This window comes from Hylobates moloch, unplaced genomic scaffold (genome assembly GCF_009828535.3).
Source record: "Hylobates moloch isolate HMO894 unplaced genomic scaffold, HMol_V3 SCAFFOLD_18, whole genome shotgun sequence".
In the NCBI taxonomy this organism is placed as follows: Eukaryota; Metazoa; Chordata; class Mammalia; order Primates; family Hylobatidae; genus Hylobates; species Hylobates moloch.
Genome location: NW_026652293.1, coordinates 63,083,623 through 63,106,199, shown reverse-complemented (window position 1 = coordinate 63,106,199; position 22,577 = coordinate 63,083,623). Strand labels below are relative to the sequence as shown.

Sequence of the window (22,577 nt, the reverse complement as noted above, 5' to 3'; positions counted from 1 at the left end):
TTTAAGCTTCCAAAGGCTCATCAGTAAATGGAAAAGAGTTGTGGCATAGAGAAGAGATTTGGAAGAAAGCATGGTGATAAAAAGAAATTGTCTTGCTGGGTGTGGTGAGACACGCCTGTAGTCCCTGCTACTCTGGAGGCTGAGTTAGGATAATTGCTTGAGCCAGGAGTTCAAGTCCAGTCTGGACAACGTAGCAAGATTCCCCCTTCTCTATATAAAAAAAACATAATCAGTCAAGACTGGAAAACAATTCCCAGGCAGAGGGAGCATGGAGATGTGGCGGGAAATCCAGAGAAGGCAGCCATCAGCGGTTTCCCTGGAAACAGGTCTTAATCAAATCCCTAAATCCCAGGGCTGAGCCTTGGGAATTAATGAGATTGGTCAAAGATCATTTTATATATACCACAAAACCGCAGTTGTATGAGAACAGTCATAAATGTGAAAGATAGAAATTATATTTGAGATAAAAGCATATTTTAAAAATATATTCTTTAATCAAAACAAATGATGAAGCCAGAATACAGAGAAAATTCTTGAATACTTGTATGGTGAGTTAATAATGACCCTCAAGAGTGTCTACATCCTAATCCCTGGAACCTGTGAATATGACCTTACATGGCAAAGGGAACTTTGTGGACATGATTAAGAATCTTGAGACGAGGGATTATCCTGGATTATCCTCGTGGGCCATAAATATGATAATAAGAATGCTTATAAAAAGGAGTCAGAGGAACATTTGACTACAGAAGGGGAGATGGTTATGTGGTGGGGAGCAGAGATTGGGTGATGCACTTTGAAGACAGAGGAAGGGGCCACAAGCCAAGGAATGCAGGTGGCCACCAGGAGCTGGAAACAGCAAGGAAATGGGTTCTCCCCTAGAGAAATGGGTTTTTCCCCATGTCGGCCAGGCTGGTCTCCAACTCCAGATGGAACCAGCCCTGCAGACACCTTGACGTTAGTGTAGGGAACCTGATTTGGGACTACTGGCCTCCAGCAATGTAAGGGAGGTGATAATGATGAAACAGAGTAGGTTTGTTCTCCATTCTCAGGTTTACCTTTAGTTTACTCTTGCTTTGATCCTTGGGAAGTCTCTGGAACAAACACATTTAGGAATGCATAGATTTCTCCCTTCCCTTCCCTCCCCTCTCCTCCCCTCCCTTCTTTCCTTCCTTTCTTTCTTTCTCCTTTCTTTTTAAGACGGAGTCTCACTCTGTCACCTTAGGCTGGAGTGCAGTGGCACAATCTCAGCTCCCTGCAACCTCTACCTCCAGGGTTCCACTGATTCTCCTGCTTCAGCCTCCCAAGAAGTTGGGATTATAGGTACATGCCACCACGTCCAGCTACTTTTTTCCCCATGTCGGCCAGGCTGGTCTCCAACTCCTGACCTCAAGTGATTCACCCACCTCGGCCTCCCAAAGTGCTGGGATTACAGGCATGAGCCACTGCGCCCAGCTCAATCTTTATATTTCAACACTGATTTATGTTGGTGGAGCAGACACTTGGGCCTGGGAGTGGGGAGTGGCTGGGAGAGGAGGAGGCCAGAGCTATCCAATCTTTCGAAGATCCCACACTCTACGTTTTTTCAAGTTTTTCTTAATGTCACCTGTCTCTGCCCAAAAAGGGGATACTTTAGATGACTTAAGTGGCCTGGAGAATAAACCTGCTTCACTATCTCTTGCAGGCCTGGATGAGTGACCTGAAGAGTGAATGCTGTTTGTGCTGAGGTGGAAAAGCTCTGTATGCTTCATGAACAATTCTGCATTGGCAGCATCTTATAAAGTAGTGCAAGGCTGGTCTTCCAACTGGGGCCGGGCCTTTTTGTGAGTCTCTGCAAACACCTGCTCCTCTTCAACAGCTCTGGAGGGCAGTGCTGCATCTTGAGATAAACATAAATATGTATATTAAATTTCTTTATATATATTTACATATATAAATATAAAATATGAATATTATTTAGAATACTGATTCGCCCTCTATTTTGTCAAGATAACATCGTTCCCAACTTCATGATGTCAGTGTAACATTCTCTTTTTTTTTCTTTTCTGAGACAGGGTCTTGCTCTGTTGTCCAGGCTGGAGTGCAGTGGTGCCATTGCAGCTCAGTGCAGCGTTGACCCTCTGGGCTCAAGTGATCCTCCTGCCTCAACTTCCCAAGTACCTGGCTTTTTTTTTTTTTATTTTTTTATAGAGGAAAGGTCTCAAAACTCCCAGGCCCAAGCATTCCTCCTGTCTTGGCCTTCCAAAGTGCTGGTGTGAGCCACTGCACCCAGCCACATCCTCTTAATTAACCCTCACAACATCCCTACACTTTGGATGTTACAATTAAGGTTCAGTGAGGTCCCGTCACTTGCCTAAGGTCATACACCAACTATGTGGCCTACAGCTTTGGTTAAGCAGCCCCAGTGGGGGATTTGGCTGGGTCTCCTTGACCAGGAAGACAAAGCCAGAAGACGAAGGCAGAGGCAGACACTGGAGTGGAGTTGTTGGGGGGAGTCTGAATTGGTCTTCTTCAGCTAAACGAAGGTTCCTTAGAAAGAGTCCTGTCACCCAGAGGAGGAGGCATCCCACTGGTCCGGAGTGGGCAGGAATCTAAGAGCAGAACTCTCCAAATTGTGGATTGGGGGTGGGCCCTCCTGGGAAATGCTTGGCCAGTAGGGAGCACTGCGTTCTCCATTCTACAAATGTCGTAGGCTCCTTCCCACCTGATAGCTTTCTGCCCACTTGTCATTCTTCCCCTTAAACAGGGTTCTCAGGAAAAGGCCTGACATGTGCATCCAAACTGCAGAAATTCTGCAAATGGCATGCCGCATTGGCCCATGCCCAGAGCTGTTGATTATCATGAGGGCGCAAGTAACCTTAAGAGAAATTAATACATTTTGAGCACCAGCAAAATGACTCCAAGAGTAATGTAAGGGCTGGCTATCATTACTGGACCAGAAATATTTCTGAGAGTTGCTCTTAACATCCCCTCTTAATTCTTCCTTCTCATCTGCAAGTGAATGCTATGATGTTTAGGTTTCCTGAAAGAAACATGGTTGATAGTAAACTGTGTGTGACCCCTGCAGCTTAATTCATCCCTGAACAACAATTAATACTGATGGTTTGAAGGATGGATATTTTCTTGGGCAGAGGAAAAAGCTGAAGCATAGAGTCAGCCCTTCCACCCTGGGTATTAATTATTAAAGCTAGCAGTTACCCCTCAGGCACAGCCACCGTGATTTAGAGATTGCTGATAGTCCCCAAGTAGGAGTGGGAGAGGGAGCAGGTGACAGTCAAAAAACTATATAGGTAGCCTCCATTAAGAGCTCAGTTTGGAACTGGACTGCCTATGTTCTTTTCTTTTCTCTTCCTTTTCTGTGACAGGGTCTCTTCAGTTGCCCATTCTGGAGAGCAGTGGCACAATCAGAGCTCACTGCAGCCTCGACCTCCTGGCCTCAAATGATCCTCCTACCTTGGTCTTCCAAAGTGCTGGGATTACAGGCTTGAGCCACTTTGCCTGATCTGAGTTCTAATTCTGACTCCATTGTCTACTAGTTGAACAACACTGGAAAACTGACTTCACTTCGCTTAAGTGTAAGTGTTGTCATCTGCAAAATGAGGGTCATGAGCATACTGATCTTGTAGGGTTTGTTGTGACGGTTAAACTAGATACTCTATGTAAATCATCGAGCACAGTTTCTGGTATACATAAAGCATACATAAAACTTTACTTTTTTTTTTAGACACTAGATCCCACTATGTTGTCTGGGCTGGTTTTGAACCCCTGGCCTCAAGGGATCTTCCTGCGTTGGCCTCCCAAAGCCCTGGGATTACAGGCACAAGCCACTGCGTCTGACTAAATATGATTATTATGTTTATGGGCCTCCATTTTTTAGCCTTCAGTAAAGCACCAAATGTTGTTTCTAAAAAATACCCACTACTGGCCGGGCGCAGTGGCTCATGCCTGTAATCCCAGCACTTTGGGGGGCAGAAGCAGGCGGATCACCTGAGGTCAGGAGTTCAAGACTAGCCTGGCCAACATGGTGGAAACCCCATCTCTACAAAAATACAAAAGTTAGCCAAGCATGACGGTGGGTGCCTGAAATCCCAGCTATTAGGGAGGCTGAGGCAGGAGAATTGGTTGAATCCAAGAGGTGGAGGTTGCAGTGAGCCCAGATCAAGCCACTGCACTCCAGCCTGGGCAACAGAGTAAGACTCTGTCAAACAGACAAACAAACACCACTACTTAGAATGCTATGAGAAAGAGGTATCTGTGTTGACCTTATTAGAATAAAGTGAGACATCCTTTTTGTTTAAACCTTGATGAAAATGTCCTAACCTCTATTAATTAGTAGTGCTGCTTTAGCAATTAGAACAAACATTAGGGAGCAATGTTTCTCTGATAATTGAGCTGCTCATTGTAATCAGGGGCATTATTAATCCCAACATTAATGCCTATAAAAAACAATTACCGAATTGTTTATCAGTAAAAGAGAAATGGTTGGAGGTTTCACTAAATTTGATGAAATCCCTAATATGAGTGTTTCTTCTTGTGGTTCTATTCTCTTTCTCCCACCATGAGTGCAGTTGTGTTCCACCTAGGTGATGGCTCAGGTTTGCTACATGTGTTTTGTAGATGTCTAGCCTTTTGATGATGATTTTGTAGGGGCCATTCTTCAGTATTCTCACAGTAAGAAACCTGAGGGATAGATGTGACTTTATACTAAGTCTACAACAATATGTCAGTTCAAACCCCACTGCTGGTCAGGCGCGGTGGCTCACACCTGTAATCACACCTTGGGAAGCCGAGGTGGGCGGATCACTTGAGGTCAGGAGTTCGAGACCAGCCTGGCCAACTTGGTGAAACCCTGTCTCTATTAAACACACACACACATTAGCCAGGCATGGTGGCTCATGCCTGTAATCCCAGCTACTCGGGAGGCTGAGGCAGGAGAATCGCTTGAACGTGGGAGGCAGAGTTTGCAGTGAGCCGAGGTCACGCCACTGCACTCCATCCTGGGCAACAGAGCTAGACTCTGTCTCAAAAACAAAACAAAAAACAACCAACCAGCCAACCAAACAAACAAACAAACAAAAACCCAGTGTTGACTTTAAGTTGCACTTGTCCCATCCATGGGGTTGTGAACTCAGGAGTGCTATGAAAGGCTCCCAGCTAGGAGTATCCCTCTCTGCTTCTTAGAATACCTGGGATCCTACTGCTAAGCACTTTGTTCATTTGTGTTAAGCACCAACCTGCAATTTCTCCTTTACAGGCAAATGCACTTCAGGGATTGGTACTTGTATCAGATCCCTTTATTTCATTGGAGAACAAGTAGAGTGGGGGTTGGGTGTGTTTAAAGTGGGAAGATGTAGCCAAGGGGACAGGGAAGAGACACAAGACAAACTTACAAAACTGGGAAAGGGGCTTTGGAATCAGCAGTGGCTCACTAAATTACCCCATTATCTAAGAATAGGAAGATCTATAATAATTTCCAAAAATTTTTTTTCTTCACTCTAAATGTCTCATGATGTTTGCTTGTTGAAAAAAAAATTAATTTCAAATCCTGGGAAAAAAAGGTAGGTTGAAACATTAATCAGAGTTATTTGTGCTGCTTTGCAGGTGTCTAGCTGCCTTAAATTACCTTGTGAAAATGTTAATTATCTAAACAACTTAAAATAGAAAAAAAAAATCCCATGATAAGAAGCCATTTATCTACCTCCTCCCAACCACTTCCTTTTTTTTTTTTTTTGAGACAGGGACTGGGTCTGTCAACCATGCTAGAAGGCTGGAGTGCAGTCGTGAAATCATGGTTCACTGCAATCTCTGTTTCTTGGGTTTGAGCCATCCTCCCACCTCAGACCCCTGAGTAGATGGGACTACAGGCATGCATCACCACGCCTGGCTAATTTTTGTTTGTTTGTTTTTTGGTAGAGATAAGGTTTCACCATGTTGCCCAGGCTGGTCTCGAACTCCTGGGCTCAAGCAATCTGCCCATCTCGGCCTCCCAAAGTGCTAGGACTATAGGCATGAGCCACTGTACCCATCTCCATTTTAATGTACTTTAATTCTTTTCCCAAGTCCTCGCTTGCTTCCTTTGCTGGCACACAGATTCCATGCCCACCATTAGGATCAATCTCTCAAACTCTCCCACTCCGCCATACACATGGGTCAAAACCCCACTTTGGCAAAACCCAATCCATTGTCAACCCTGTTTCTGAGCCTGACAACTGAATGTAGTTGGAGAGAAACATAACGATGGTGGCCCATTTCATGTTAAATTCTCAACCACAAATCCAGATATGTTTCTCTCTAGTCCACTGATCCTTGAACTCTCCTAGATAACTATTTTGACTATTCCACACCTTCTTTCCCCAAACTCCTATCCCAGGGATCCTCAGTTCTGGCTGCACTGTTGAGTCACCCAGAAACCTTATAACACACCAGTGCCCAGGTCCCACCTCCAGAGAATCTAATTTACTTGGTGTGTTCAGGTGCAGTGGCTCATGCCTATAATCCCAGCACTCTGGGAGGCTGAGGCAGGTAGATCACCTGAGGTCAGGAGTTTGAGACCAGCCTGGCCAACATGGTAAAACCCTGTCTCTACTAAAAATACAAAAATTAGCCAGGTGTGGTGGTAGGCTCCTGCAATCCCAGCTACTTGGGAGGCTGAGGCAGGAGAATCGCTTGAACCCGGGAGGTGGAGTTTGCAGTGAACTGAGATCGTGCCTTTGCACTCCAGCCTGGGTGACAGAGTGAAACTCTGTCTCAAAAATAATAGTAATAATAATAATTTACTTGGTGTGGATCAGGGCCCTGGATATAAGTGTGTTTTTGAAACTCCCCAGGTGATCCTAATGTACAGCCAAGAATGGAAGCTAAACTCCTCGCCCTCCCTTCATCAGGTAGAGCTCATGACCTGGCTTCCCACTTCACTGAGAAAATCAAATCAGTAAGGAAAGAACACCACAGCAGACTTCCACTAAATCTAGGAATATGCCTGCACGAAGTCTTTACTCCACTGCCTTCTACAAGAAGACAAACCTTCTACTTGTGCATTCCAACTCGCCACCATTCAAGCAATCAAGGATTTTGCTTTGGCAATTGTTCCCTTTCTCTCCAGCATCTCCCCCATATCCTTTCTATTGAAACATTTCTACAATCATTCAAACATCTGATTTAAAAAAAAAAATCCCTCTCTCAACTCCTTAGCTCTGTTTGGCACCTCCCCTTTCTTCCTCCCTTTTCAGCAAAACTCCTCAAACTTTATATTGACTCAATACCCCCATTTCTTCTCCCATTCTCAGATCCACTCCAATCATAGTTTTATCTGCTCACTGACAAACCCAGAGGTTAATTCTCAGTCCTCTTCCTATATCTCTTAGCAACATTTGACAGTTATTTGAAAGTATTCCTCCTTGAAATACTTTCTTAGCCACCAGGACTTTACTTTGTCTCAATTCTCCAGCCTTCTCAGTCTCCTTGAATGACTCATCTGCCTCATGTTTAGAAATCATGTGCTCTGGGAATCCCCCTCAGACCCATTTCCTCCGTATTTATGCTCCATCCCTGGTGGTTTCATCCAAGATGTATCTACTGCCGGGTGCAGTGGCTCATGCCTGTAATCCCAGCACTTTGGGAGGCCGAGGTGGGCGGATCATTTGAGGTCAGGAGTTTGAGATCAGCCTGGCCAACATGGTGAAACCCCGTCTTACTAAAAATACAAAAATTAGTCCGGCGTGGTGGCAGGTGCCTGTAATCCCAGCTACTTGGGAGGCTGAGGCAGGAGAATTGCTTGAACCCAGGAAGCAGAGGTTGCAGTGAGCCCAGATCAAGACACTGCACTCCAGCCTGGTTGACAGAATGAGACTGTCTCAAAACAATAACAACAACAAAACAAACAAGATGTATCTACCATCTATCTGCTAATGGCACTCACAATCTTATCTCCAGCCTAGACCTGGATGAACTCCAGATTCCTGTTTTCAACAACCTGCTTTCCAGACCCACTCAGATATGTTAAACTCTACATGTTGAAAACCAAGCTATTGTTCCTTCCCTTTAATCCTGCTGCTTTTGCAGTAGCCCATGCAAACAACAACAGCAAAGCCAAAACCATGGAATCCTTCTCAACTTATGTCTTTCTCTCACTGTCCACATTTAATTCTTTCATAAAAGTTGTGGGTTCTACCTTCAAGACATATTCTGATCTGACCAATTCTCATCACTTCCACCATTCCCAGTCTGGTCCCAAATACCCTCTTTTATGGCCTGGACTATCGCAATAGTATCTGAACTGGTCTTCCTGATTCCACTTTTCCTCTGCTCCAATCTATTTCTCTCTAAGCAGCTAAAGTGAGGCCCTTAAGATGCAAGTCAGATCTTATTTCTCTGCTCAATGCTCTCCAGTGGCTCCCCATTTTACCCAAAATAAAGTACAAAGTATTGCAAGATTTAACACCCAACTCTTTGATTTCATCTGCTACCACTTCCTCTCATCTCCATCTCAGCCACATCTGCCTCCTCATTGCTGACTGACCACAGCTAGTGTGCTCCTGCTTTGGGTGCCTCGCACTTGTTTCTCATCCTTGAATGCACATGGCTTGCTTCTTTAATCCATTCGAGGTTCTGCCCAAATGTCACCTTATCAGAGCAACTTCTCCCAACTAATTTATACAAGCTTGTGCACACACACACACACGCACACACACACACTCCACAATCACAACCACCATCAGTCTCTGTCCCTCTGCTTTTTATCTCTTATCAACAACAGGTATATACATATTTACTAGGTTGTTTTTTTTTTTGTCTCTTCTCTCCCCTCCACCCCAACCATTTCAATGTAAGTGCTATAAAAACAGGGTCTTCGTTCTTTTTCTCTGATTTATTTATTTCCAGTGCCTAGAAGAGAGCCTGGCACATAATAGGACTCAATACATATTTGTTGAATTAGTGAGTGAATGAATGAATGAATCAATCAATCAATGAAAAAGTCAGATCATCTCAGTCTGAACACAAGGGAATTTTCTCGAGAGTTTCCCAGAGGATTGTCCTGTTTCCTTCTTTCTGCCTGTCTGTGTTGGCTCCTAGATAAATTTACCACATAAAAGCACTGTGAGAGAGGTTGGACCCTTAGGTCCCTGTGTTAGATATGACCCCAAATGTCACCCTGTGCCATGCATATTCTCCGACCTCCTCCGCAACATGTGGGCCACCGTCCAGCAGCTGCACTCTTTCTCCCCCTACCCTCTCTCAGCCCCAGGAGCTTCTCCTTGGCTGTAGCCCCCTCCTTTTGGATGATGAAGGCAATGTGGGGAGAAGCAGCAGCTTCAATGACACCATCCCTGCCTTCTCCATCCTTAGTGACCAGCAACACACAGACTTCCCAAGCCTCGTCTGGCCTGTGCAGTCTGGAGCTGGCCAGGGCATTCTCTGGCACATTAGCATTCATGTTCATTTCTGTGTCCTGCCACAGCTTGACTATTTGCAAAATCAAGACTTGTAAAACTACCAAGGAAAAATATATACTGTATTTGATGGCTTCTAAGATGCCCTCTTCCTTTTTTTCACATTTCACATCTCTAACATCAGGAATGTCTTATAATTGGTGCTGGGCAAGTGAAAATCCCTGTGCAGTTAACAGAGTCTAAGTCTATGCCAACTTCATTGCTGTTCCTAGGACATGCCTGACCTCATATACCCCTTGGTGTGCCAGGCCACAGGCCTTCTGAGAACCACTGGAAGAAGGAAATTGAATCTAGTTATTGTATGAAAACCTTGGATTAGGTAAAACAAAACAAAACAAAACAAACAAAACATCAGCATCAAGATCTTATTACTCTGCTCTATGCTCTCCAGTGGCTCCCCATATCACTCCAAATAAAATCCAAAGTCTTGCAAGATTTAACACCCACCCAGCTTCCTCTTTGATTTCATCTGCTACCACTTCTCTCTCAGCTCTGTCATCTGCCTCCTCAGTGCTGACTGACCACAGCTAGCATGCTCCTGCTTGGGGGACACATAGAATGGGAGGCCAGTAGCTTGGATGAGTTAGGAGCACTTGTATAAGAAATGCAGCACACCAAATGCTCTGAGTGACTTGGAGGAGCATATTGTGGAGAAAACCTGGGCATTGACAGCTCTGAGTTAGAAAGTAAACAAGGGGCCTTTCTGAATGTGAAATTCGGAAAACTTTAACCAATTAATTTATATTTTATCTGTATGCATGCAATAGAGTGATACATAATAAAAATCTGTCCAAAAATTACGATCGAATAGCTTTTTCAATAAGTTTAAATTATAATTAGAACAGAAAAGAAACCATTGTGTCATAGTTTCCTATGGCAGCACTTTTTTCTTTTTTAGTGATACATAAAACAATGGTTCACTGTACTGTGAAAGGAGGTTTAGACTTAATGAAATATGGTGATTAGCCCTAGTTACATAAAAGCATGAACCATTGGTTTAACAAAACCTAAGGAATCTACTACACAAATGAATTGCTTTTTACTACCTTGAGCTGTTTGGGAAAACCATAAAGCCAAAAGCTCAATATTAATCTAAAATTATTTAATTATATTTTATAATTACATTATTTGGAAGATGTTTTCAAATGACTCAAAGTTAAAAGATCTCAGTGTGATATCGATTCTATAATTACTCTCAGAAATGATGTTACTAATAAAAGTTAATGAGGTAGAATCATAATGGTCATTACCAAATAGGAGGATGCCAGCCAGAGGAGAAAGTTTTTTGTTTTCCAATTGTTTTATCCCCTCACTCCTTCTCTTACCACATTGAGAAGCAGTCATCTGTTTTCAAAGGTTGGAATGTTTTTACTTTTCTTGTTTGGAAACATTGGCTTAAACAAATGTAAGTGCTATAAAATACTTCACTCTAAGTTGAAATATTCATCTAATTTTTATTGGACAAGCTTTGAAGTAACAATGTGATTTCTCAGTGTTTCTTTTGTGTCCATATAATCCTCTCCCCAGTGTTGCATGCGGTGTGAGCTACAAGCATTTGTGAGCCTAGGAAGCACAAGGCCCCAAGGTTTCCTGGGGATTAGCACCATACAAATGCAAATTAGGGACACTGGAAGACTCTGTCCATCCTTGTCACTGCTGTTGTTTTGTTCCTTGGTTCCTTATGGGTAGCAAAGCAATTCATTGTTTTTAAAACACATACCTTAGCTGTTGACTTTTTCATTGGCTAGCTGGAGAAGAAAAGAAGGAACTCTTTCCTACAGATTTTAACTCTCTGAATCCCATTCAATTATTTTTTCCATTCAACTCTTTTAAATAGATAACATGAAATCTTGCAGGAGCCTCACACAATTCCTAATTGCAGAATTTGAACTTGAGCTATGGAGTCTTATTCTTCTTCTTGCATCTTCAACCTATGCTTTACTATCACCCTTTTTGATAAGTCGGATTACTTGTACCCTCTTCAACATCTTTCAGCTGGTTAGCACAGTATATAGGTATGTTGGAAACCAGATATTTTCTGTGGCATAATTCTTCCAAGGGAGTAAAAACGCTTTGCAAGCACTTCCTCATTTTTCAGCCAATCCACATAGCAAGGAATGTTCCATGAATCTTTTCCTTTTGATATATTGTCTGTTAGTGATGATCATGAATCCATGCCTGTGCAGAGCCCCTGATGTGGAAGGAGGAACCACAGGGGCTGGGGAGGGGAGGGCATGAGTGAAGGTTCCTGCTCCACACTAGAACTGACCCCACTTGGCGGCAAAATGGTCCTTCATCCTTTATGCATTCATAGAAATTGCAACATGCCTTTCTGTTTCACGTAACTACAATTTAGTTAATGCCCAGTAGGATTTGTAAGCCCTTCACATCTCTGAGGATTTATTTTATTTCAGAGTGAAAGTGACTTTATGGCCCATTTACCATTAGTGTGACTTATTGCATTATTCGAAGGAGGAGGAGGGGAGCAAGAAGACAAGGCAGTCTCCGTTACGCGTAACGCCATTAACAGGATGACCACCACACATTCCTGCCCAAGGAAGAGGGGCAGATGCAACCTTTCTGTGCTATTGTTTATGAGAGCACTGAAGCATGGGTGATCATGCAATATTTTACTAGATGAGTGTTTCAAGTGTGTGTGTGAAGGAGATGTTAAAATAGAGGTGTGAGAGTAATTAATATTTGGAAGTAATGGATATTTTGAGTTCAAAAGATGCCACACGTCAACGATGACGAGGAATGACTAGCTACTTAACTCCAGTGCTGGCACCCTTAAATTACAGGGATACTGCAGCGAGACGGAGTTAGCATCTGACCGGCGACCAGCAGTGGACCGGCGAGGCGGGCTCCTAATCAGAGCGAGATTCCCAGAAGCTGGACAGCCCCTGTATTTATGGGAGCATGCGGCGCAGCTGGCAGTGACCCCCAGGAAGCCTCGGCAGCAGCCGCCGCCGCCGCGGGAGTGGTGACCTCGGGCCCTCCGCCTACCTGGGGCGTTTCGGCGGCGCCTGGTTCAGAACCACCGGGGCGGACAGCTCCCTGGAACCGCACGCGGACTGCGGAAGGGGACCGTGAGCCGGATGGGTCCGCGCTCCGTCCGCGGACCCGGACCGCTGGAAGCATCCGGGGCGCCCTCCCCTCCTGTCCCCCAGTCCCGCCCTTCCCACCCCACGCTGCGCGTGGCAGTCCCGGGCCACGCGTCCCTGTAGGAGGAGACCGGCACTGCCGCCGGCGGCCCTCCCCCTTCCCGCCAGCCCCGGCCGCGCGCCCCGCCCCGCCCCGCAGAGGAAGGTGGGGGCGTTCCCCGCGCCGGGCCCGCCCAGCTCCCCCGCGGCCGTCCGGGCTGGGCTCCCCATTGGCCGGCGAGCGGGAGGTGCGAGGAGGCAGGGCCCGCCTCTGGCGGCTCGCGCCCGGGAAGGTCGGCAGCCGAGAGCCGGAGGCCGCGGAGAGGGCGCGCAGGGACGCGGCGGGCGCCGAGGACGGCGGCCCGGTCTCGGACCTTTGCTCCCCCCCGGGGCCCTTTGCCACCCCGCCTTCCCCGGCCCCAGACTGCGGCCCCGACCCGAGGCCCGCCTGGCCCGAGGCGGCCAAGACGGCGGGCCGGCCGGGGAGGGGGGCCTGTCTGGGCGGCCGGGCGGGGGGCCGGGCCCGGGGCCCGGTGGGGGGCGGGCGCGCGGGCGGCGGCCGGGGCCATGGCCGAGGGCGGCGGGGGCGCGCGGAGGAGGGCGCCGGCGCTGCTCGAGGCTGCCCGCGCGCGCTACGAGAGCCTGCACATCTCGGACGACGTGTTCGGCGAGTCTGGCCCGGACAGCGGCGGGAACCCCTTCTACAGCACCTCGGCCGCCTCGCGTTCCTCCTCGGCCGCCTCCTCGGACGACGAGCGCGAGCCCCCGGGACCCCCAGGGGCCGCCCCGCCACCTCCCCGTGCCCCGGACGCTCAGGAGCCGGAGGAGGACGAGGCCGGCGCGGGCTGGAGCGCCGCGCTGCGCGACCGCCCGCCCCCGCGCTTCGAGGACACCGGCGGTAAGGGGCGGCCCGCGGGTGGGTGTCGGGGGCGGCGCTGGAACTGGGCGCGGGGGAGGCGTGGGTGCTGGGGCGGGCGAGTCCAGACTCTCCGTGGGCTGGCTTGTGGGTGTCTCTCCGGAAACAGATGAGGCTGCAGGAGCGGGGATCGGTCTGACTGCTCCTGGGGGTTCCGAACCCGTGAGTGGAGGGGGTGAGGCGGAGGCCATGGCCAGCACTTTTCCAGTGACAAGGTCGTCGGGGACCTTTTCCTTCACTTCCTGGGAGCACCCCAGCCCCTGCACGGGAAGCCTGTCACACCTGTGGGTCGGACTTTAGGGGTGGATTGAAGTTAGGCTTTCCTAGTTGAGGGGGCTTTTCTGAAAGCCCGGCGTGGCTGGTGGAGGCAGGGGGAGTCGTTTTTTCACTGACAGCCCAAGAGCGAGCCTTACAGCAGGTGACGGGAACGAGGCAGGTAGGAGTTGGCCCAGTGAGAGTTGAGGGAGAGGCCACCCGCGGCATCTTGACTCGGCTTAGTTTTCTCCTTAATCTGAGAAACTTTCTTTGTCCGCGCCATTCCAGATCTCTTGTTAAGAATGGGGAGGAGTGAAGGGACCGATTGGGCAGCGTTAAGGTGCTTGCTTTTCCGCCAGAAGGTACTTTCAGGTGTGTCCTGCTTACCACTGTGGTCACAGACAAGCCCCGAATACCTGGAGAAGGTGGCTGGGGTGCTGGCAGCTGCGGCTGCCCCACTCCTTTTCACTGCCTGTTTTTGTGGGAGTTGGCTGTTGAAATATCACCACTTCCCTGCAGAAGCTCCGCAGCCTCTGCCTTCTTTGAAAGCTGCAGACCAGCCGCCTTCTCATGCTGGTATTTCTTGTTCCACGGCCTTCTGTAGCAGGCCCGTGCTCCTGCATGCTGTGTTCTTCCGTAGTGCGCGCAACCGGTGTTGATGAGGGCCAGGGAGTGGCCGCGGTGGGCATGATGCGGCTTTTCCTGTGGCCTTCTCTGATTATTGTTCAACCGGTCAGGAACACGGCACATGGGAAGGCAGGCCCAAGGGACCTCCAGCTGGTGCCTGGACTTGGATCTGGGCATCATGCTGCAGCCTGCTGGGAGGCCGATAAGGTTAGCTGGACTCTCAGTAGGGAGTGGTCTGCAGACCTCTGGCAGGCTGCGGTGTGGATGCGCGGAGCTAAAGCTGGGCTTGCAAAGTCACAGTTAGCTGTGCACTGCTTTGGGGGTGGGTACATTTTAAAGCATGTGCGTGTGGGCTGTAGTTAAGAGCTTGGGAATTTTCAAAATCATTGAGTCTGTATAGCCCTTTTATACTGTCCTATATTTTCCAGGATGTCATTAAGATCTCCCGGCCCTAGACAGCTGTTTTCCGTATTGGCTCTTTAAGAATTGTACTAGTCCACAGACCTGGTTTGGCAGACTTTATGCCGTGAGCATCTGTGATCTAATTTCGATCCTGGAACATTTGAGATCCAGGTCCACCTGGGACTGCACAGCAAGTCTCTGCGTGTCTCAGGGCGAAATAGAGAACTTGTGCTAGGTCAAGCCTAGTTATGAATAAGAATCCTGAATGTGCTGATGTGAGAAGGGTGAGCACACTGAAATAAATTTTAAATCCATCTTGTATTTCTTAGTAACCTTGAAATGGGAGAAATTCTGCAGCAGAGCCATTTAATCCAGCCACCGCAGGACTTACGGTCATGAAGAGCAGGATCGTGTGTCATTTAGCGTTAGGTTCAAATTTTGCTTCCTGCAGATGCCCACTGAGTTCACACCTGGACAGAAGAATCAGGTCCTTTAACCAAAGACATTAGTGGTTATTGCCGGTATTTTTACCCAGTTTTGTTTTTCTGCCCTGTGTGGGAGCTTGCCTTTTAACTCCACATCTGATTTAGAAATTCCTCTTTGCAAGTTTCTCCCTGAGGGAAATTTGGAGTGGTGGGGAGTGGAGGGATGAGGTTGATGGCTTGTTAAACTTGAATTCAGTTTCCCCAAAACAATGGAATATGATTTATGGGGGCTGAAAATAGATGCAGAAGCGTAGGTTTGGTCAGAGAAAATCCTTGCGCCTGCCAGTGTGGAGGGAGATGGATGTGTTTATTAAGAGGCTGAGAGCTGCAACCTGGCCACTCGGAGAGCAAAGAGGATCAGCCTGCTAGGGTTTACCAGAGCACAGTATCTAAAACGCTCTGAGAAGCGTGCGCTCCCCACTTGCAAAGAATGCAGCCAGGATCTCTCTTCCATCTTTGTTCCCCTGTTTATTAACAAATCTCACTGCGTGGGTAGAGTGGGGTGGGGAGGAAAGTAAGCAGGTGGCATTTTGATCTCTAATCAGGCTTTATAATGGAAAATTTATAATTCAAATTGCTCTTGCTGCTGGAATCAGATGAGGAAAGCACAGAATTCGAGATTTGATAGAGGCCTCCTGCCTTGCTCCTACTGTAAAAACAGGTATATGTGTATATACATAAATGTGTATTTTATGGAAATGTGCGGGTATGCAAATGTGTGTATGTAACTGGGTATTGTATGCAAATGTGTATTGCTTGTGCTAGGTTTTTGGGTTTTTTTTAAATCAGAAAGAGATAACTCTGATGACTTAGAAACCTTTGCAGAGTCGCTGTGCATGAGGGAGGTAGACACTGGGGACCATTATGAGTTGTGGTCGGAGCTGCCACATCCCCCCACCCCCACCATAAGGGAGGGCACACAGTAGGGAGATACTTGGTGCCCATTTGGGAGGGGCAGGGAAGGGAGCAGTGCTAGTTCCTGTACCAGTCCTAAAAGCAACATTTCTGTAGTTAAGGTTGGAAATTCTAGCCATTTTTCAGGTTGTTTTTGTCTTCCCAGCGCTTTCCTTCTGTTTTTCAGCGTATTTAGCTTTCTAGATCAGGCACTCTGGAAGTGTGGCCGGTAGTTATGGGTGGAGTGGGCCCTTGCCCACTCCTCTGTCTGCTCTCTCACCTCCCTCTAGGTTCTGACTGTGCATTGAGGTGTGGATCCCCTCGGGGTGATTTAAATGCACACGCTATGCTTGCAGGGCTAGCTATTGGGCTCTTACCCCTGTGGAGATGCATGATCTGCCTGGCAGCTGAAACGCCTACTGGGAGTGCAGAGCCTAGGACCCTCTCTTAACCAGACTTGCAGCATATATCCCCCCAAAATAGCCCCCTCAAGCTGTCAGCCTGCCTGCCCTCTGTGCAAATAACCAACACAGCATGTGAGCTCACTCTTTGGAAACAGAATGAAATTCAGGCCCGGCTGCTTTTTGAGCCTCTGCCCTTTTGGTTTCTTATTCTGAGCAGTCTTGTGATTCGTTTCTCGGAGGAGGCAGAGGAACAGACAGATTTCGCAGATGCTCAAGGGCTCCCGTCTGTTTGGTTTGTCAGTCCTTTGTCATGGCTGGCCGGGATCTGAGCTGTTCACTCTTTCTATTAGAGGTTAGACTTCATAGAAGAGAGAAAGAGAGAGAGAGAGAGAAAAAATATATATGTGTGTGTGTATGTGTGTGTTTTCCCCCCATTTACCATATCAGCAACCTCTAATCATTCAGTGGGGAGGTATGACCTTGAGCAGCTGGAGAGAAACATATAGCATTGGAAATTAACATTGTTGAATGTTTTATCTTTACAGTTTGTTGTTGGTTTAAAGCCTTCTTAACAAAAAGAAAAGAAAAATCTTTCTCTCAAAACCAGAATTAAACTGAGACCCTTGGCTCTAAAGGGGTTTGTGAACTCAGAGACCTGGAACCCTTTCTATGGTGTTAAGTATAAGAAGCTGCTCCTACCTTTAGCTCTGTGCAGGATTCTGTGGCTCCAGGAGGAACTTTCAATCTTGGTGAGCTGCAAGATAATCTTAGGCAAAGCTACATAGTAATCAAGTGCAAGACTGTGTGTCATCTTGCAGTGGCTGCACAGAATTCAGAGAAGGGAGCTTCCTGGGAGAGCTGTTTTGCTCTTTTCCCAGGAGTCTGTTCATGTAGGGGGTGAAACTGGAGCTGCTACTGCTAACCCTCAGTTCTCATTTGTCACTTGCGTTTTCATGCATTATTATCAAACTCAGTCTTCACAAGGACTCTGTGGCCGAGAAGTTGCCACTGCCATGTGACTGGGGAAGGAAGTTGCTGCCTCCACTTTCCTGGGGGTGGTGAGATTACCAGGTTAAGTGATCACCATCTAACTAGTCAGACTCTATAATTCAGGAAATGTAGTGCCTTTTTTTTCTTTTACTAGAACCTTTTTCAGTAAAAAATATTTATTTTTATAGTTACACATGAATTACTTTTAGTTTTGGGGGGAAGCGGATACAGTTCTATGAGTTTTAACTCATGATTTGTGTAATTGATACCACAACCAGGATACAGAAGAGTAGAATCTTGCCAGGGTGTTGGTGGTATAGTGGTTGGTGTAGCTGCCTTCCAGAAGAGGAGAGTCTGGATTTTTCTTTAGCTCCCTGTTTAATCCTTGCTGTCCCGTGTTGTCCTAATGAGTACTCAGAGCTGTTTTTCAGGAGGTGGGACTTTGAATACACTGGAACAGGTGGTGAGGTCTAACCCAGTTTTAGAGTCTAAAATTCACTTTGTAGACTTCTTTTTAGAGGCACGGTCTCACTATGTGCCCAGGCTGGACTCAAACTCCTGGGCCCAAGTGATCCTCCTGCTTCAGCTTCCTGAGTAGCTGGGACTGAGGGTGCATTCCACCATACCTTGCTCACGCCTTTGTTTTTAAAGACTGTGTTTGTACATTTTTTTCTTATTAACAAGTTACATATATTCATTTTAGAAAATAAATAAGAAAAGGGATAAAATTGTGTTACTCCATTTTCATGCTGCCGATAAAGACATATCCAAGACTAGGCAATTTATAAAAGAAAGAGGTTTATTGGACTTACAGTTCCACATGGCTAGGGAGGCCTCACAATCATGGTGGAAGGCAAGAAGGAGCAAGTCACATCTTACATGGATGGCGGCAGGCAAAGAGAGAATTTACCAGCAGAGGAAATGCCAGATGCTTATAAAGCCATCAGATCTTGGTTCACTCACTGTCACGAGAACAACATGGGGGGAACTGCCCCCATGATTCAGTTATCTCCACCTGGCCCCGCCCTTGACACATGGGGATTATTACAATTCAAGGTGAGATTTGGGTGGGGACGTAGAGCCAAACCACATCAAAAATTGTAAAAATCAAATTATCTTCCTTTTCCCAGAGATAACCACAGTTGACATACAGAATATTTGCTTCATATATCTTACATTGCATTTTGTTGAGGGACCTGATTTTTAATTGTTATTAATATATTGTGAACATTTTCCATTTAAATTTTAAAAAGATGTTTTCATTGAATCTGTAATACTCTAGGGTTCCCTTTAGTTAGGATTGAGTTTATTGCCCCACTTCTCTCTCCCCTTTGTTTGCTGTTAAATTAGTGCTGTGGTGAACATTGTTGAGGCTTAAGTTTGTTTTTTGGTTTGTTTGTTTTTGAGATGGAGTTTTGTTCGTTTTGCCCGGGCTGGAGTGCAATGGCATGATCTTGGTGCACTGCAACCTTTGCCTCCTGGGTTCAAGTGGTTCTCCTGCCTCAGCCTCCTGAGTAGCTGGGATTACAGGCACGCACCACCACGCCTGGCTAATTTTTGTATTTTTAGTAGGGATGGGGTTTCACCATGTTGTCCAGGCTGGTCTCAAACTCCTTACCTCAGGTGATCCACCTGCCTTGGTCTCCCAAAGTGCTGAGATTACAGGTGTGAGCAACCACACCTAGCCTGAAGCTTAAGCTTATATATACGTCCTCAATTTACTGCTTAGCATCAAATGATAAAGCAATATTGAGGTAAGGATTTTGCGTATTTTAAAGGGTTTTGATATCTGTTGTGAAAGAGTCTTCCAGAAATGTACCTTTTTATGCCTCTGCCAGCAGTAACCCAGAGAGTCCATTAGAACATCCTGCTTACAAGGCAGCAAACCAGTATGCGATGCCCACCAGTAAGATGGCTCTTAGAGGAGTATTTTGTTTTAATTTGTATTTACTTTTCACCTTTTATTTTAGACTCAGGATACCTGTCCAGGTTTGTTATAAAGGTGTATTGTGTGATGCTGAGGTTTGGAGTCTGATTGAACCCATCACCCTGTGGTGAGCAGAGTACCTAATGGGTAGTTCTTCGCACCTTGCTCCCCTCCCTCCCTCCTTTAGGAGTCCCCAGTATCTATTTTTGCCATCTTTATGTCCATCTGTACCCAATGTTTAACTCCCATTTCTAAGTGACAACATGCAGTGTTTGGTTTTCTATTCCTGCATTACTTCACTTAGTATAATGGCCTCCAGCTGCATCCATGTCATTGCAGAGGACATGATTTCCTTCTTTTTTATAACTGCGTGGTATTCCGTGGTGTATGTGCACCACGTTTTCTTTATCTAGTCCACCATTGATGGGCACCTGGGTTGATTCTGTGCCTTTGCTATTGTCAATAGCACTGTAATGAACGTACGTACGGGTGCATGTGTCTTTTTGGTAGAACAATTTATTTTCCTTTGGGTGTATACCCAATAATGGGATGGCTGGGTCAAATTGTTCAACTCTCAGTTCTTTGAGAAATCTCCAAAGTTCTCTCCACAGTGGCTGCCCTAATTTACACTCCCACCAACAGTGGAATGATTAAGTGTTCTAGAGGATTACTTTATATAATGAAGCTTATGTGTGTCATAGATTGTGTGAGACATTCGTGCACAGCACAGTGCATTCTTACATGGGTATACCTGTGTCACTACCACCCAGAGCAAGGTAAAGAATGTTCCTAGTTCCAGATGCAGTGGCTCATGCCTAGCCTGTAATCTCAGCCACTTGGGAGCTGACGTGGGAGAATTGTTTGAGACCAAGAGTTCCAGACCAGCTTGGGAAACACGGAGAGAGCCCGCCTTCCCTAAAAAATATTCTGAAAAATTAGCCAAGCGTGGTGGTGCATGCCTGTAGTCCCAGCTACTCTCAAGGCTGAGGTGGGTGAGGCTGCAGTGAGCTGTGTTTGTACCACTGCACTTCAGACTGTGGTACAAGCTGACAGAGTGAGACCCCATCTCAAAAAAAAAAAAAAAAAAAGAAACATTCTTAGCATCCTGAAGATTCCTACCTGCCCCTTCCCCATCAGTACCTCCCTGTCCCCAGAGGTAGCCATTATTCTGAGTTCATCACCAATACTTAATTGTTTTCTCTGTAAGATTCATCCATATCGCATAGAGCAGTGCTATCTTTATATTGCTGTGTAGTATGCCACTGTACAGATATACTACAGTTGATTTACCTGGTGTCCTATCAGTAGACTTTTGGTTTGTTTCCAAACCCAAAAGCTGCTACAAACGTTCTTGTACATATTTTCTTGATGTTTGTATACATCACTTCCTTGGGCATATATACCTAGGAGTGGGATTGCTAGGCCATAGATTCAGTGTATATTTACCCTTAGCACAAGGTCTTTCAACTTGGGCCAGATAATTCTTTGTTGGTTGGGGACTGTCCTGAGCACTGCAGGATGTTTAGCAGCATCCCAGGCCTCTACCCACTGAATGTTACTAGCACCCCTCCTCCCCAGTTGTAGCAAACAGACATGTCTCCAGACGTTGCCAAATGTCTCTTGGGGGGCAGAAGCACCAGGTATTGAGAACCACTGCTTTAGGAAGTGCTACCAAGCAGTTTTCCAATTTACATTCCCACCAGCAATGGATGAGATGTGCCTCATATTAATTCAGCCAGCACATTGAGCCCTGCTGGGATAAAACGATAAGTTAGACATGTCCCCTGGGGTCCAATAGTAGAGACAGAGTGAAGGAAAAGAGATAAGTGTCTCTGGTGAATGCTGCGATCAGGGAAAACATGGATTTCTATGGGATTCCAGAGGTGCCTCACTTCCTCCAGCTGGGCTGGAGAAGAGGCGGCATTTCTGGAGGAGGTGGCCCCTGAGCTGCACCTTGAAGAACAAATAACTAGTCAGGTGAAGAGGAAGGAAAAGTGTCTCAAACAAGAGAGCCATTTGAGCAAAAGGGAGAGAAGGCGTGCCGTTTTGCCCGTGGGCAGTCGCACTGGCCCCTAAACTGAGCTTCCTTACTTGAGACTTTCTTAGTGAAAATATCTTAAAATTTAACACCTGTAATTATTACTATTGCAAGTAACTATAGCTAGAATCCAAACTCCAGGTTCAGTCATGGGTGTAGATTTACTTAGCAAACCCTGGATCTCACAGGGAGGGGGATTTGCCAAGCATGTTGAGAAATGAGTACTTAGGGCAGAATCCATGGAGAAGCGCTGGAGTCCTTCCTTTAAGGAAGGAGGAGGGAAAATGACAGCAGAAGGGAATGGGATAAGACCTTTATTGGTGAGAGGAAATACAGCATGGTCTTGGGGGTGGGAGAATACTGGAATCCCTGAAATATCTGACCATGGAGAAGGAATGCTTGCCTAGCCTCCCACAGGGTATAAAGAACTTTCCTTCCCCTCATTTGTGAGTTGCAGGAAGAATTATTACAAAAGAATGAAAAACTGGCCACATTTACGCATATATTTAAGAAGTTACTTTCATGAAAAAGTTTAGAACTACAAAGCCTTCCACTTATATCATTGCCATTGCTGCCAACTTTAGCCAAGACAGTATCACCCCTTGGCCAGGCTGGTGGGGCTTTCATCCACTTGGATTCTCAGCCTCCACCTTTGTTGACTGCCCCTGCCCTGGTTTCACTTTCCCCAGGCTGTGCTGGAAAAGGGATGTTTTACAAACACAAGTTCATATACTCGCTTCTCTGCTTAAACTCCTCCAGTAACTTCCCATCCAAACCGAAGGGAAATCCAGATTCCTTAGTGTAGCCTCCGGGTCTGTAGGTCCACCCTGGTCTTCTTCTCTGTTGTCACCTTGTGGCACGCGTCCTACCATTGTCTCTGGCCACGTGATCTTCTGTCTGCCAGGCCCTTACCTGTAACGTTCTTCCTGACTTTCGAACGGCAGCCCTTGCCTGCTGGCCTGGTCTTGGTTCCAGTGTCACTGTCTTTACCCACGTAAAATCACTTTCTTCCCTCTGGTCTCTCCTAGCACTCATTGCCACCTGCATAAG

The 22,577-nt window shown here is 46.6% G+C and overlaps 1 protein-coding gene and 1 long non-coding RNA gene across 2 annotated transcripts in view; one reads left to right on the top strand and one right to left on the bottom strand.

Moving 5' to 3' along the window:
- Nucleotides 1-519: 519 nt before the first annotated feature.
- On the bottom strand, nt 520-12,616 carry LOC116457635 (uncharacterized). The gene is made up of 3 exons (XR_004245069.2): nt 12,453-12,616; nt 1,629-1,876; nt 520-1,091 (listed from the first exon to the last, which is right to left on the bottom strand). It is a non-coding gene; the product is annotated as an uncharacterized LOC116457635 (long non-coding RNA).
- Nucleotides 12,617-13,135: 519 nt separating this feature from the next.
- PGBD5 (piggyBac transposable element derived 5) overlaps nt 13,136-22,577 on the top strand; it is a 100,469-nt gene continuing 91,027 nt past the window's right edge. Inside the window, exon 1 of the mRNA XM_032136456.2 lies at nt 13,136-13,487. Coding sequence (XP_031992347.1) covers nt 13,157-13,487 — 331 coding nt within the window. The 5' untranslated portion in view covers nt 13,136-13,156. The remainder of the gene's footprint in view (nt 13,488-22,577) is intronic.